This window comes from Podarcis gaigeae (genome assembly GCF_964106915.1).
Source record: "Podarcis gaigeae genome assembly, chromosome: 3".
Taxonomy (NCBI): Eukaryota; Metazoa; Chordata; class Lepidosauria; order Squamata; family Lacertidae; genus Podarcis; species Podarcis gaigeae.
This window is the reverse complement of record NC_139680.1, coordinates 75478293-75492135: the sequence shown is the minus strand read 5'-3', so window position 1 is coordinate 75492135 and position 13843 is coordinate 75478293. Positions and strand designations below refer to the sequence as shown.

The window sequence follows — 13843 nt, the reverse complement described above, 5'->3', positions numbered from 1 at the left end:
TGTGAGGATGTGCTGGAAAACCAGCTAATCCAGATACCTAACATTGCCCTGCACTCTTAATTCATGTTTGATCTTCATCAGCATATTCAAAAGGGAACTTTGCTGAAAGTTTTTGACATCTACATTTCCAAGGGCTTCAAGGACCTTAGGTAGCCTTTAAATAGAATATTTCGGTGGGCACTGATGCATGGGAGAAAATGGAAGCCCTGCCCGAGCCAAGCCATGTTAATTAGGCAAGAGAATTCAAGCTCACTGGCACTGTCAGTTAGACTGTGTGACACTGTTTTGGCACACATGGAAGATTTTGCTTCATTTAATTAATCATATTTCGTTTCTTGTTTTAATTTGCGTTTTAGCGCTCTGCATGCCATGAGTGCTTAGGTTTGCGAATTAGACTTCGCAATTCTCAAAGGACTGAACAGTCCAAAGTGTGGAGAAGCAGATGAGGAGTTGGACTTGGACCAGGGAAACCTAGGTTCAAAAATTCCGGCTTGGCCAAGAAACAAACTGGGTTGTTACAAGAATAACATGTCATAACTTGGAGGTCATATGCAAATAACTAATAATAATAAATAATAAATTTTATTTATATCCCGCCCTCCCCAGCCGAAGCTGGGCTCAGGGCGGCTAACAACACTAAAACAGTACAACATTATAAAACATTATAAAAATGAATTAAAATCAAAATTGATGGCAACCATAAACTAAAGTTTTGTAAAGATTGCCAAAGGAGGGAGTCAGGCTGTGCCCTGACCAAAGGCCTGGTGGAACAGCTCTGTCTTGCAGGCCCTGAGGAAAGATGTCAAGTCCTGCAGGGCCCTTGTCTCTTGTGACAGAGCGTTCCACCAGGTTGGAGCCACAGCCGAAAAAGCCCTGGCTCTAGTTGAGGCCAGCCTAACCTCTCTGAGGCCTGGGACCTTCAAGGTGTTTTTATTTGAAGACCGTAAGTTCCTCTGTGGGGCATACCAGGAGAGGCGGTCCCATAGGTACATTATTTGCCACCTCCCTACTCGGAATGAGCCACACACCTGTTGCTTTCATACCCCAAAGTTGCTTCTGCATTAACTCCCCAGTCCAACCAGTCATGATCAAAGCAGGCCTACACAATCCCTTTAAGGTGCTTCCTTCTGTCTGAGGGACGTGTGCCAAGAAATAGAAAAATATTGGCAAACTTAGTGTGGCGTGTGAACACAGGTGTGGACATCAGACCAGATTTCATAGTTGGTGTTGGGTGTGGTGCAATCAATTTCATCTACTTGAAGAAAAAACAAACAACCCAAAATGGAAACAGCTCCATTAAGACCCAGCAAAAATCACATAGTAGTCAACTAGCATTTGGGTTTCACAAAATGCTTTCTTGGCCTTGTCTACAATTTACTGCAGATGAAGTTTCAACAGTGCCTTCTAACAGTGACAACTTTTTCTTCTCTCCATCTGGCTCCTGTATTCCCCCACCTATTTTTAATGTTGAGCCTGAGGAAGATTTATGTGATACCCATACAGTGGCGTAGCGTGGGTTGTCAGCACCCGGGGCAAGGCAAATAATTTGCGCCCCCTAACCCGTGGATTTGCGCCCCCTAACCCTAACCCCCAGATGTTGCGCCCGCTCGCCACGTTTCTGGCGCGGCCAAAGAGTAGACGGCAATCCACCTGTCTGCCTCTCGCCGCCTACCACTTCAGGAGGGCGTCAGGATGCGAAGCCATCGGAGGCGCCTCTGGTCACTCCCCCTGCAGGGAGAGTCAAGCAGGACCCCGCGCCCCCCACCCCCTAAAGCCTTTCCATGCTCGGTAAGGTTGGCCAGAGCAGCGCCCCCGCTCCACCCCCCCTCCCCAACGCCGGACACGTTTCCCTTCTCCAAAGAGGCAGCTCCCTGCCACCTTCTTGATCACACGTCTCTCCACCCCCGCCGCAGGCACGCAGAGTGCGCCGCCCCTGATCCCCAATTTTGGCCTAAGCTGAAAAGGGCACATTGGATCACCCCTCGTCCTGGGGCCCAGCTGAGCCCCTGGGTGCCCCCACTGCCGTCGGCGGGATGAAGCCTTTGGAGAAATTTCTGAAGAAGCAGGGGTCTCACTTGGCTGCCCGGGCTGGCCCCGGGAGTGGTGGGCAGCTGCCTCGCAGGCAAAGCGTCTCCAAGATCCTGCTGCCCGGATTCCTCAAGGAATGAGGAGGCACGGACACTGCTGGCGATGGGCGATGGCTGGAGCTGCGCCCCCCCCCATTCCTCTCTGCGCTCCCCAACGTCCTTCTCCTCTGAGGAGCTGTCACCAGGCGGTGGCGGAGGAGGCGAAACCCAGCTCAGCTGGCGTAAATCCCCTTTGGAGAGAGAGAGGGGTGGAGATTCTTCCCTCCCCACCTCTGCGCCCAGCAAAGCGAGGCGCGTGCCCTTGGCCCCCGCAGGGCTTTCCCCAAGCCAACGAAGCGTCCCGGCTTGCTTGCAATCTGAATCTCTCCTGTTTCCTCCACCAGCCCGCAGCCTCTGCCTCGTCTCCTTCGCCTTTGCCACTCCGTGCGCCCTGCGCGCGCGCGTCCTATTCGCCAGGCTGCTGCTGCTGCCGCTGCAAGCGGGAGTGAGCCAGGTGGGGGCAGAGAGCTGCGAGTGCGCCCCCCAAAATGTTGCGCCCGGTGCGGCTGGCACCCCCTGCACCCCCCACGCTACGCCACTGTACCCATAACCTAGCTTACTGTTGTGCGATTTCTGGTTGATCTCAATAAACTGCACAATACTGTTCCCAATTGAATTCAAGGTCTGTAATGTGACTTAGGGTTTTCTTCCAACTTATTAAGGCAGTGGTGCCTCTGGTTGGTTATCTGTGACTAACAAAACTGAAATAGTAGAATCTGAAAGCCAGAATATCTATTGCTTTATTCATTGGCTTTTAACTGAAGCATTTATAGTCTGGTGGGTGCATGAAGTGCATTACATTTACTTATTAACTTTATTTTTCACAAGGTTACATCAGGGTCAAGCATTCTCAGCTAATGTTACTTAAAGCAGGCAATTCATGAGAGAATCTGGAAGCTACAGTTGTTATATGAATCATAATGGCTGAGGTTCAAGACGCCAATGTGTCCAGTGGCTTTGTTGTAGATCACTCTGCACAACACACTCTAGCAAGGGGATAATTAAATAAATGTGGAGAGTCAGTACATAAGTGAGACTGGGAGTCTTAGTCCCCATTTTGTAAGACAGTGCTCCTCATACAAACTGTAAAGCACAATTATGAATGGGGCGCTTTCTACTCCAGTGAAGCTGCCTTTTTCTCATCAGTCACAACATTCAAAACTGGGCTAAAATTATGGAGGGAAAGGCTCCTCATATTTACTTATCCTCTGTTCTTCCTTGAAAGAGTCCAGAGTGTCTTACAGGTATGTGTGGTTCGCAGGCAGCTTATGGGACAGACCTGCAAACAGAGCAGTATCCTGTGCCTTCAGACCATTTATTTATTTTACTTATATCCCACTTCTTTTTCTCCAAGGAGCTCCAGGTGGTGTACATGGTTTTTGCCTCTCCAGTTTATCCTCACAACAACCCTGTGAGGTAGGTTAGACTGAGAGGCAGGGACTGGCCAAATGTCACCCAGTGAGCCACGTGGTTGAGTGGGCATTTGAACCCTGGTCTCTCAGGTCCTATTATTCCGGAACCTAAGAAATATCCGGCGGTAGAAGCACACGTATGGTGACAATGATGGAGCTTTATTAAAGTTTTACCATATACAAACTGCCAATGCATTTCGGCGTTATTTCACTCTAATAATACAAACTTAAACATAAACAGTAAAAATGAGACATCAAAAGCAATTAAACATACATTCATAGACACAGTATACTACATATGCAATAAGAAATATTGTGTATATCACCTCTATAAAACCCTGCCATACAGGAAGAGGTTTCATATCTAAATATCTGGCAATTAAGCTCCTCTTTTCTGTTTCATGGCACTCAAACCTCTGTTGAAGACCTCACTGTACAATGAATATAAATCATTACATATTGCAATCTTAGACATTATTATGATCTATAATTTTTTGGCTCGTATAACAGCCGTGCATCCAAGCATTTCAAGAGAGGGCAGCCGTGATCACAATTGCTTGCATATTCAGTAAAACTAAACCAAATGTCTGCAAGTGTATCTCTCATGCCCTGACTTCTCACTATTTTCATCCCCCCCCCCCAAGACCCTTTGCCAAAGTTTCTGACGTTGTTGTTGTTATTATAATTATTCACATTTCTATCTGGCCCTTCCTTCTAAAGGAGCTTAGGACAGCAAACAACCAAGCAATAAAACAATACAAAATGAAATAAAAGTATATTTGAAACATTAAAAAAAAAATACAACCCAAAACAAACTTTAAAAGGTGTTCAGTGATACATGTGGTAAAGTGGGCCAACATTTAATGATGCTGTGTGCTTCCAATATGATCATCATCATCTCCAAGGATGAGCTTCTGGTTGAGTAAGCGGTCAGAAAAACAGGACTCCTTTCTGAGTCTTCTGCTGGGTGATTTGTTGCTCATCCCTTTTACATTCTTTTGTGTTGTTGTGATTTTAGGAAATGACGATAACAACCTCAACTCCATCTTTTATGAGCACCTGACAAGATCTCTGCAGGAGTCTCTTTGTGGAGATTTGATACTTGGGCGCTGGGGAAACTACAGCTCTGGGGACTGTTTTATTTTGACATCAGATTACTTGAATGCCTTTGTTCACTTGATTGAAATCGGAAACGGTCTTGTCACTTTCCAACTCAGGGGGCTAGAATTTCGAGGTAAGCACCTATGTAGCTCAAAGAATAAAGAGCTAGAAAGAGGAGAAAATTCATTTGCTATGTGCCCTTCTCATTAGTAAGCCATGTGTGCATTGCAAATCTGAGTAGTGGTGTAAAATTCTCTATCTGGGTTGTTGCTACATCATCCAAAATTATTTGGGCACTGTTTCTGGGAAGAAAAGATGGTGGCCCCCCACACCATTGGTTTAGTACCACCTGGTTTCTGTTCTAGCCATGCCCACTGCCAACATGTGACACACACACCCAGGCAACAGATTGTCCCCATTTCATCTCCAGCCCTTAACTGCTTTCTTTATAAGTTTACCTGCTGCGGTACTCATGACAAGAGATCTTAGCAAGATGTTCCCAGTTCTCTGCTTGTTGGAAGAGTAATTTGTGGTCTAGCAGTCAATCTTAATTGGTTAGAAAGAAAACAGTGTGGAGCTTAATGCTTTTTTGGTTCATGGAGGTCTGGGAAATTATATTTTGGTCTTGATGCACATGATACCTGCTGCTTTAGCCCCAAAAGCATAATTTGGAATTTAAATCAAAAAGCCAAACAGCAGACTTTTGCTTGCTAGCCTAAGTGCAGTAATGCATTGCTATCATAGAGGAATTAGAGACAGAATGTGAAACTATTTATTAGTAAGTTGAATAAAACAATGTAGACTTTCCCCCCACCAAGTGCACAATAGACCAGTTTTAGTTACCGTATTTTTTGCTCTATAGGACGCACTTTTTCCCCTTCAAAAATGTGTGTGCGTCCTATGGAGCGAAGACACCATAGCCCCGCAACCCTCTCCCGGCTGGAGAGGTGACACGCGGCTATTGCAGCAGCCTCTCCGCTGTGCGCCTTTCTGCTGCTCCCCAACCTGCTCTTTAGGGCTGGTGGTGGGCTTCCCCCCACCAGCCCCAAAGAGCAGGTCGAAAGGAACCTGAAGCCAGGAGAGTGAGAGGGGTCGATGCGCACCAACCCCTCTCGCTCTCCAGGCTTCCAAGGTAGCCGCCTGAAGGCAACTTAAACGGCACCTTGTTTTAGAGGGGGAAAACAAGAGGGGGAAAATTCTCCCCCTCTCTGCACAGCGCCTCCTGCCGCTTCACTGAAGGGGCGCTGGGCAGAGAGGGGGAGATTTTTTTTTCTTGTTCTCCCCTTTCTAAAACAAGGTGCATCCTTTTGTCCAGTGCATTCTATGGTGCGAAAAATACGGTAGTTAGTTAGTTAGTTAGTTAGTTAGTTAGTTAGTTAGTTAGTTTTGTTTTGTTTTAAAGGCCATAGGGTTATATCTAATGCCACCTGTGCATCAGTGGAACAGACCTCCACTTGTGCACTGGGGATTTGGGGACTCTCCAGAGAAGGTTTTAATGGTGCATAGGGAAGATTCAGGAACTCCACACAACTCATGCAAAATAGGATTCCACTCCTATTTGGCCCACTGGTGCATAAGACTTCAGCAAAGCTCATGTTCCGGGCAGGCATTTCTGGGCCCTAAGGGAGCGAGCATCAGCCCCAGCAGACCAGAAGCAGGTACATGGCTAGGGACAAGGTCTTAAGTTCCTTCTCCCTTTTCCAAACTCATTCATAGGCTCTTCAACCCTGTCTAGGACACCTGCCTCTTGGCATTTCTGATTTCATTCCAGGCAGGCAAAAGCACTCGCAGAGCAGAGCAGGTGAGAAGCGCGGCATGAAGAAAGTGGGCATGGGCCAGAGATGTGCCAAGGGGTCACATTCAGCCCCTAAGCCTGGGGTTCCTGTTCTAAACACTGTGCTGTACTGACTCTCATATGTGGCCAAAACAGCTGCAGTACCCTATGGCTTGCTGCTAATTGAATTCCACTGATTACTTAGGTAAAGGGAAGTCTACAGTTAGCATGTTATTAATAACAAATCTTGACTTTTATAGGCAAAGCACTCTTACTTTTTTTGGTGGGAGGGGGTCCTGTTGCTGAACATGTCCCACCTGGGTATAACAGGTCTGTAAAAGCACAAAGAGCACTCTGGGTTGATCATTTAGATATTCCTTCTGAAAGCAAAGACTCTGGCATGCACTTCTAAATCCCTATCATTCTACATTTAAGGTAAAGCATTTAGATATAATTAGGCTCCATATAATTTATGCCAGGCTGCCTAAAGCATAGAATTCAGCATATTTTACTTTATAAGGTGAAATCAACAGTCTGTACCTCACCGCTCTCTCTCGAGCACAGATTAATTGGCACATTTTATTCCATGCTGGAGCTCTCCCCTCCACCCCCTCCCCTTCCCACTTGCCATTTATTAAGTATTTGAAGGAGCACCAAGTATTAGCCACAAACAGTTTCATTCGCATTGATCTCACCAGTAACTGCCATTGTGTCCTTCTGCTTTTCAATTATTACTACACTCCAAGGGACATATTGCCAACAAAGGGAGGTGGAGGCTATAACAGAAGGAGATGAGGACAATGAAGGCTGCTGCTGCTGCAAACCTGGACGCCTGCCTCACTTGCTGTCGTGCAATGCAGCTTTTAACCTTCGGTGGCTGACCTGGGAAATAACGCGGACTCAGTATATCCTGGAAGGCTATAGCATTATTGACAACAACGCTGCCACAATGCTCCAAGTGTTTGATCTGCGAAGAATACTCATCCGATATTACATCAAGGTAAAAGTGGTGTCTGTCAGTACCTCTGGGAAGAATGGCCTGCAATCTGGCAGCCCAAACCCATGTGTGAACCAGAAGCAAATAGGTTTTGGGGGCATTGGCTGCTGCATAATTGCGATGTCATGAATCACAACACTGTGCTCAGGGCTGGCCCACCCATGAGGCAAAGTAAGGCCATTTCCTCAAGTGGCAGAATCCACAGGGGCAGCAGGTCCCAGTGTAGAACTTTATCCCGCCCCCCTTGTTCTTGACATAGATCTTCATGGGGAGATGGCGTAGGAGGGGAGTGCCATTTTATGGTTTGCCTCAGGTGGCAAAATGTCTTAGGCCGGCCCTGACTGTGCTACAATCTGTATAACCAGAAAACAAACCAACACAACAACCTCAGAATATAAAAAACGTAAGTACAACTCTGCTAGATCAGACCGAAGGCCCATCTAGTCCATAATTCTGTTCTGACAGGGGCCAACCAGATGTCTGGGGGAAGTCCACAAGCAGTCCTGAAGGCAAAAGCACTCTCCCCGCATGTGATTCCAGCAAACCAGTACTCACAGGTGAACTGCCTCTTATGTGGAGGCAGAACATAGCCATTGATAGCTGTACCCTCCATGAACTGGTCTAATCAACAGACCCATCCCCTCATTCCCATACAGGTGCAACACTGTGATGAGAACAAAACATGGTATTTTTTTCCAAAACTGTGTCTAGTGGATGCAAAGGACTCTCACTAAAACAGCACCCACACAATGATGACCAGCCATTGTCACTGACCTGCCTTGCCAACACTTGCATCAAGGTCAAATGTAGGGCAATGGGCAGCAAACACAGCAAATGCCAGGCTATCACATTAAGCGATTGATGAACGGGATGCTGAGAGGCTTCTACAACAGCCATTTTCAATAGGATCAGGCAGCTAGTCACAGATTTAGCAAAAGTAATAATTGCAGATTAAGTCATCCCATTTTAGCTTTCAGTCATCATCTTTAAGAAAAGTGCTTGTGTTCCTTTCCTCTTAACCATGGAGAGAGTGGATGGAATTTATTGACTACTTTGATCAGTTTGTGATATTGACTAACAAAGATGGACATCCAGCTGTGTTGGAGATGCGTTTCTTTATTTCATAAAATAAATCCTTGAGATAAATCACCCTTGTTGCAATGACTGCCAGAGAATGCATTGCTTCTTTCTCTACGCCTGATGAATATTGAATTTAGTAAATGGGAGGCCGAGACTAAAATGAGGGATGTTTACAGTAATATCCTATGTGGCCTCGGGCACTGGCCAACGTGGGGAACAGGATGCTGGACTAGGTATTTGATCTGATCCAGCAGAGCAGTTCTTACGATCTTAAGGACGGAGATCTGAGAATAGCAGATACCAGACACTAAATGTAAGTAATAGCATGTGGTCTGAATATAATATGCACGATTCACTCAATAACTGACATTAGGCAACTGCCACCACTGTACCCTTTTAAGATGCCTACTGAAAACTTTTCTTTTTCAGCTGTCCTATTCAAACACATGATTTGGTTACATCTGTTTTTAAATGTGTTTTAAAAAGTTTTGTGGTGTTTAATTGTTTTTAGATATTTCAACAGTTTTTAAATGTTTTGAATTTTATTTTATTTTAATTGCATTTTTATTACAGATGTGTTTATTGGGTCCCTTTGGGAGGAAGGGTGGGATATAAATTAAATAAATAATGGGAAGTATGGGAAGTAGCCATTTCTGCACCACCACTCCTCCCCAAATCATATTAAATGCCTTTACACGTGCATTCCTGAGTAATACTCCAGTTTTTACATGCAAGGCACTGGTGCATACAAACCCAAGACCAGGTCCTGTGCTCTACCTTGGCCATCAACCTCTGAACCGGCCCTAAATTAGGCTCTTACCTCAGTCATTCTTCAAAAATGAGCCCATGAAGAAACCAAACATTCAGATCAACATCTGTAAACGCACAGATTAGCTATTTTAGCATTAACTTAATCCAGAGATCAACAAAGATTATAACATGTCTCATTCTGGTCTTAATAAGACACACATAGTACTTTTTGTTATTGGGGGGGGGGAGTACAAATGTTTTTAATAAATAACACTGATGCTGGCTGAGCTTTGCAAGGTGTTGTCTCAGCAAAGGACCAGAGTCATCCAAAGGCTGCCAAGGCATTATCTTCCAGTGGCTCTAGCCTACTGAGAGAGCTGTCTAAAACTGTTAAAGGGCCCATAGCTTATGCTACAGTGCAGTAATCATCCTCAGACTATGAGGATGCAGGGAGAGCCAGGTCTTCAGGCTGGGATGCTGCAGAAGGGTCTGCTGAGGGCTCCCACCCTCCCTCCAAGGTGGGATGAATGTGCATCATCTGAATCTGAGCCCTCCACAGGATGACACTGGGAACCTGATGTAGGGTACATGACGGATACTGGAGTTAAGGATTAGACATCAGTACGATCTAAGACAAGTGGAAGGTTTTCCCTATTCTGCTTTTATCATTCTGAAGTGTAGGAACATGTTTATGCACAAGCTGTATTTAAAATTAATCAAGGAGGCTGGAATACATTGAATCAAAAGAGAAGGAGAATTAGAGGTTAAAGACCTAATACTAGAAATCAGGAATTTCTTTTGAGGAAAGCATGCTGCTATGTAAACATGCTGGAATAGCAGAATTAGCATCTTGTTTCAAAATATTTAATTTTACACTATCATATGCTTGAAGATTTCACATTTATCTTTTAAACAATGCTAGCAGTTGGCTTTTTGAATTGATTCTCTCTCTTTTTGTCCAACTTGCCATTCAATTGACAGCCGGGGGGAGGTGGAGGAGACTATTTCTCCACATAAAAAGAATTTTTGTTCTCCTCTAATAAAGTGGGTCAGTTCCTATAGCCTTTCTGCATATATTTGAAATAATTTCCTGCCTGGTTACTGCCGGTTATTTATTCCCCCAGTGCCTACACATTCGCTTTTCAATTTATTCCTTAAAAAAATATATTTAAAGAATAAGTCTGCTGCTGTCTTGTGTGTGTGTGTGTGTGTGTGTGTGTGTGTTGAGTTCCATTTTTATGGCTCTTCTTAAAAGGCTCTGTGCTTATCAGGCTCTGCACAAAAAAACCTGTCCTTGGTTTGTATCCATCACTCTGTCTTGTTTCTGTGCACTAAGTAGGGCCTATTTTCCACATTTACTTGCTAATTTGAATATGCAACTGAGAGTGTGGCACCCATGAATTTTAAATAGGTAGAGTAATTGTGCTTGTTCTATTGTGGCCTCTTTACCTCCTAATTTTACTGTTGCTCTTTCCATTCATTTATTGTGCACACTTGAAATACAGTCTCATCATCCCCATTGTTTGTGATTCGTCAAAGGTCCAGGGGCATGTAAGACTGAAGGGGTTGCATAACTGCAATAAGATATTAGAGATTATCACTTTGTTCTCCTTAGATGGCTTGCCTCTCACCTTTGTAGTATTTAAATAACTTCTGGCTTCTCGTGTTATTAAAACAAGCAACATCATCTTCTTTCCTTTTTCTTTTACAGAGCATTATATACTTTACTGCAAGCTCCCCCAAAATCCTACATTGGCTAAGAGATGAGTCGTTCCAAAAAACACTGCAGCCTTTCTCCAAGTGGCATTACATAGAGCGGGACCTTGCAATGTTCAATATTAACATTGACGATGACTATATCCCTTGCCTTCAAGGAATCACCAGGGCAAGTTTCTGCAGTGTTTACTTGGACTGGATTCAGTTCTGTGCTGCAAAAAGAATGGAGGTACATTTCGGTCTAACGCTGCTGATTTAATGGGGGTGGGACGGGTTCTCGCCTTTACTTGAATTCTTGTTAGGAACAGATGTTCCAAATCAAAACAAGGAAGTTTATTGGAGCGCAAGCCATCAGCAATACATTGTGGTAAACATGGTACTCGTCTTCCAGTGAGATAAGAGGCTCTTGGGCTGACTCCAAAGAGCTCCTTCACTGAATTGGTTGTAAGAACTGGGGAGCAAAATGGAGGAGAAACATGATGGTAACACTTGAGAAAGCAGAAAGTGTTGGGAATAGAGAGAGCGTATGTATCTTGTTAGCTACTGGGTATGACCTGCTGTGGAAATGATCTAGTGCACCTTACACTGATATGTTATGAAATTAAAAGACTTTAGTCACAAAGACAACAGTGGTACTTTTTGTGCATATTTGCATCAAAGCACAATGGGTTGTTGCACTGGCAATGTCCCTCCCTCCCCTTGGGGATTAACTGAAAACTTGTAACTATTTTTCAGCCAATAGAGTGTGATGAAGATTCTCCTCTGGTAACTCTTTCCTTTGCCCTGTGCATTTTGGGTAGGAGAGCACTAGGAACAGCATCGCACAATATGGCCATCAGGTAATTTTATACCAATGCCATGGAAATTATGGATGTAATAGTTTGCTGGTTTTTCATTTGCCATTAAATTCTGCAGGGGTAGTGGAAGAAAGGAAAAACACGAGAGATAGGTGTAAAATCATTTGTAAAAAAAAATGGTTACAGTTACAAATGGCAGCATTTGTTACTTAGTTGTCCCTAATGAAATACAAAACTTAATGATTATCTTGAGAGTTAATTTCACCAATGAAACCAAAATAGCCAGATGAATTGGCAGAATTGGAAGAAGATTGTGTACTTTTTGCTTTGGTGATTTACAGTGTAAATATTGCATGTTGACCTGAAAAGTACATCCCACAGTTCTCAATGGAGCTTTCCCCCTAATAATAAGTGTATAGCACTAAAAGATTTCCCCCTGTTGTGCAGTTGAGACCATCCCTCACTTCTGTTGTTCCAAGGAGACATGGTTCGCAATATGGTGGTGACATTTTTAATGAAAATTAGATAACTGGTTAAGTCATACTTTGGACTCACCAACTGATCTAGTGTGCATTTGAAACACCCAAGTTTCCATCCACTATAAAAGAGAGAAAAGTGGCGGGCATTTTATACACCTCCCTTTTAATGTTTAATGTTTCTGCACAGGGGGGACAGGTTCCTTTAATTTAAACCTCTCTTCAAGAAACATGTTGAAGTAGCAGAACCTCTTGGCTGCCATGGGTTAGTTCACACATTTCCTTGACATGATCTGGGGTGCAATGGAACATGACATGCACAGTGCAATGATATTCAGAACCACCACACTTTCCCTGAAGCTGAATTCTTCAAGAGAAGTTGTGTGCTTTAAATTTGGGGTAACTGTGGATGTGACATGGAAGGAAATGCTGCTGAATTTTCCCTCTTGGCTGTTGGGGAAGAAGAGGGGGAGCACATGATGAGTCAAAGGTTGACTAGGGCTTATTTGTGCTCATGCACATTAATTAAAGCCCAATCTAAGCTGCCAAGTATTCCTTTGTAGCCCTGCCCTACATGCATGGCACTAGGTGGCCGTGCCTTCCCCACATGGCCTTCTGAGCCAAATAGGGAGGCTTGGCAGGCCAAATTTAGCCTATGGGCCAGAGGTTCCCCATCCCTGCAATAAGCCATGGTTTTTCAGGAGATGTGGATGCAGCCAATACAATAATGCCATTTTGATGACTCTGCCATGCCTATGCTTCACATGTGTGTGGATTGGAGCTGGGAACTGCACAAGGTGGAGGGTCTCAACTGTACCTTATCACATTGGCATCAGAGCTGTGTATAAACCCACGACTCACTGCTAGGCCGTATGCCAAGAAGAGAATGGTGTTATTATGCACAGTAAAGTTATGTAGGATTTAGCAGACAACAAGTAAGACCGGGCCTTTTATGTAGCTTGTTTCATGTTGATGCTACATTCATTTAAAAGCCATTACTGTTTACAAGGCAAAATGCATATTTAGAGAGCAACGCTGAGCTGTATGCTACTACATGCAAAGTGAAGTTTACATTATATATGTACGCTGGCAATTTGCATCCATTTACACATGAATTACCTTTAATCAATTAATGGGAAGATTTTAATGGTAAACCATGAAGGTAAATATTCTCATGCAATGTATGTAAATAACATTTCTGTTACCTGTCACTGTGAACGTCAGGAGAAGCCAAACATTATCTTTCAAATTATGCAGTACAGTTGCTAATTAAGAAGCACAGCATAGCTATAGAAAGGATGCATATCCTTCTAGCTAGACAGCCTCTTATATGACCCAGCTATATTACATTTATTTATTTATTTATTTATTTATTTATTTATTTATTTATTTATTATTTATACCCCGCCCATCTGGCTAGGCTTCCCCAGCCACTCTGGGCGGCTTCCAACAAAAATTAAAATACAATAATCCATCAAACATTAAAAGTGTCCCTAAACAGGGCTGCCTTCAGATGTCTAGATCCATTATTTTTATGGCTCAATTAATGGAGGCAGTTGGGATCAATGGTAATGGGGGGGGGGACGACCAATGAAAAAACACATGTTTTCAAGA

At 44.0% G+C, this 13843-nt stretch overlaps 1 protein-coding gene across 1 annotated transcript in view; it reads left to right on the top strand.

Annotated features, from left to right (window-relative positions):
* PCNX2 (pecanex 2) overlaps positions 1–13843 on the top strand; it is a 133395-nt gene that overhangs the window by 96473 nt on the left and 23079 nt on the right. The window contains exons 26-29 of the mRNA XM_083731981.1: positions 4557–4772; positions 7160–7413; positions 10952–11185; positions 11692–11795. Coding sequence (XP_083588107.1) covers positions 4557–4772; positions 7160–7413; positions 10952–11185; positions 11692–11795 — 808 coding nt within the window. The remainder of the gene's footprint in view (positions 1–4556; positions 4773–7159; positions 7414–10951; positions 11186–11691; positions 11796–13843) is intronic.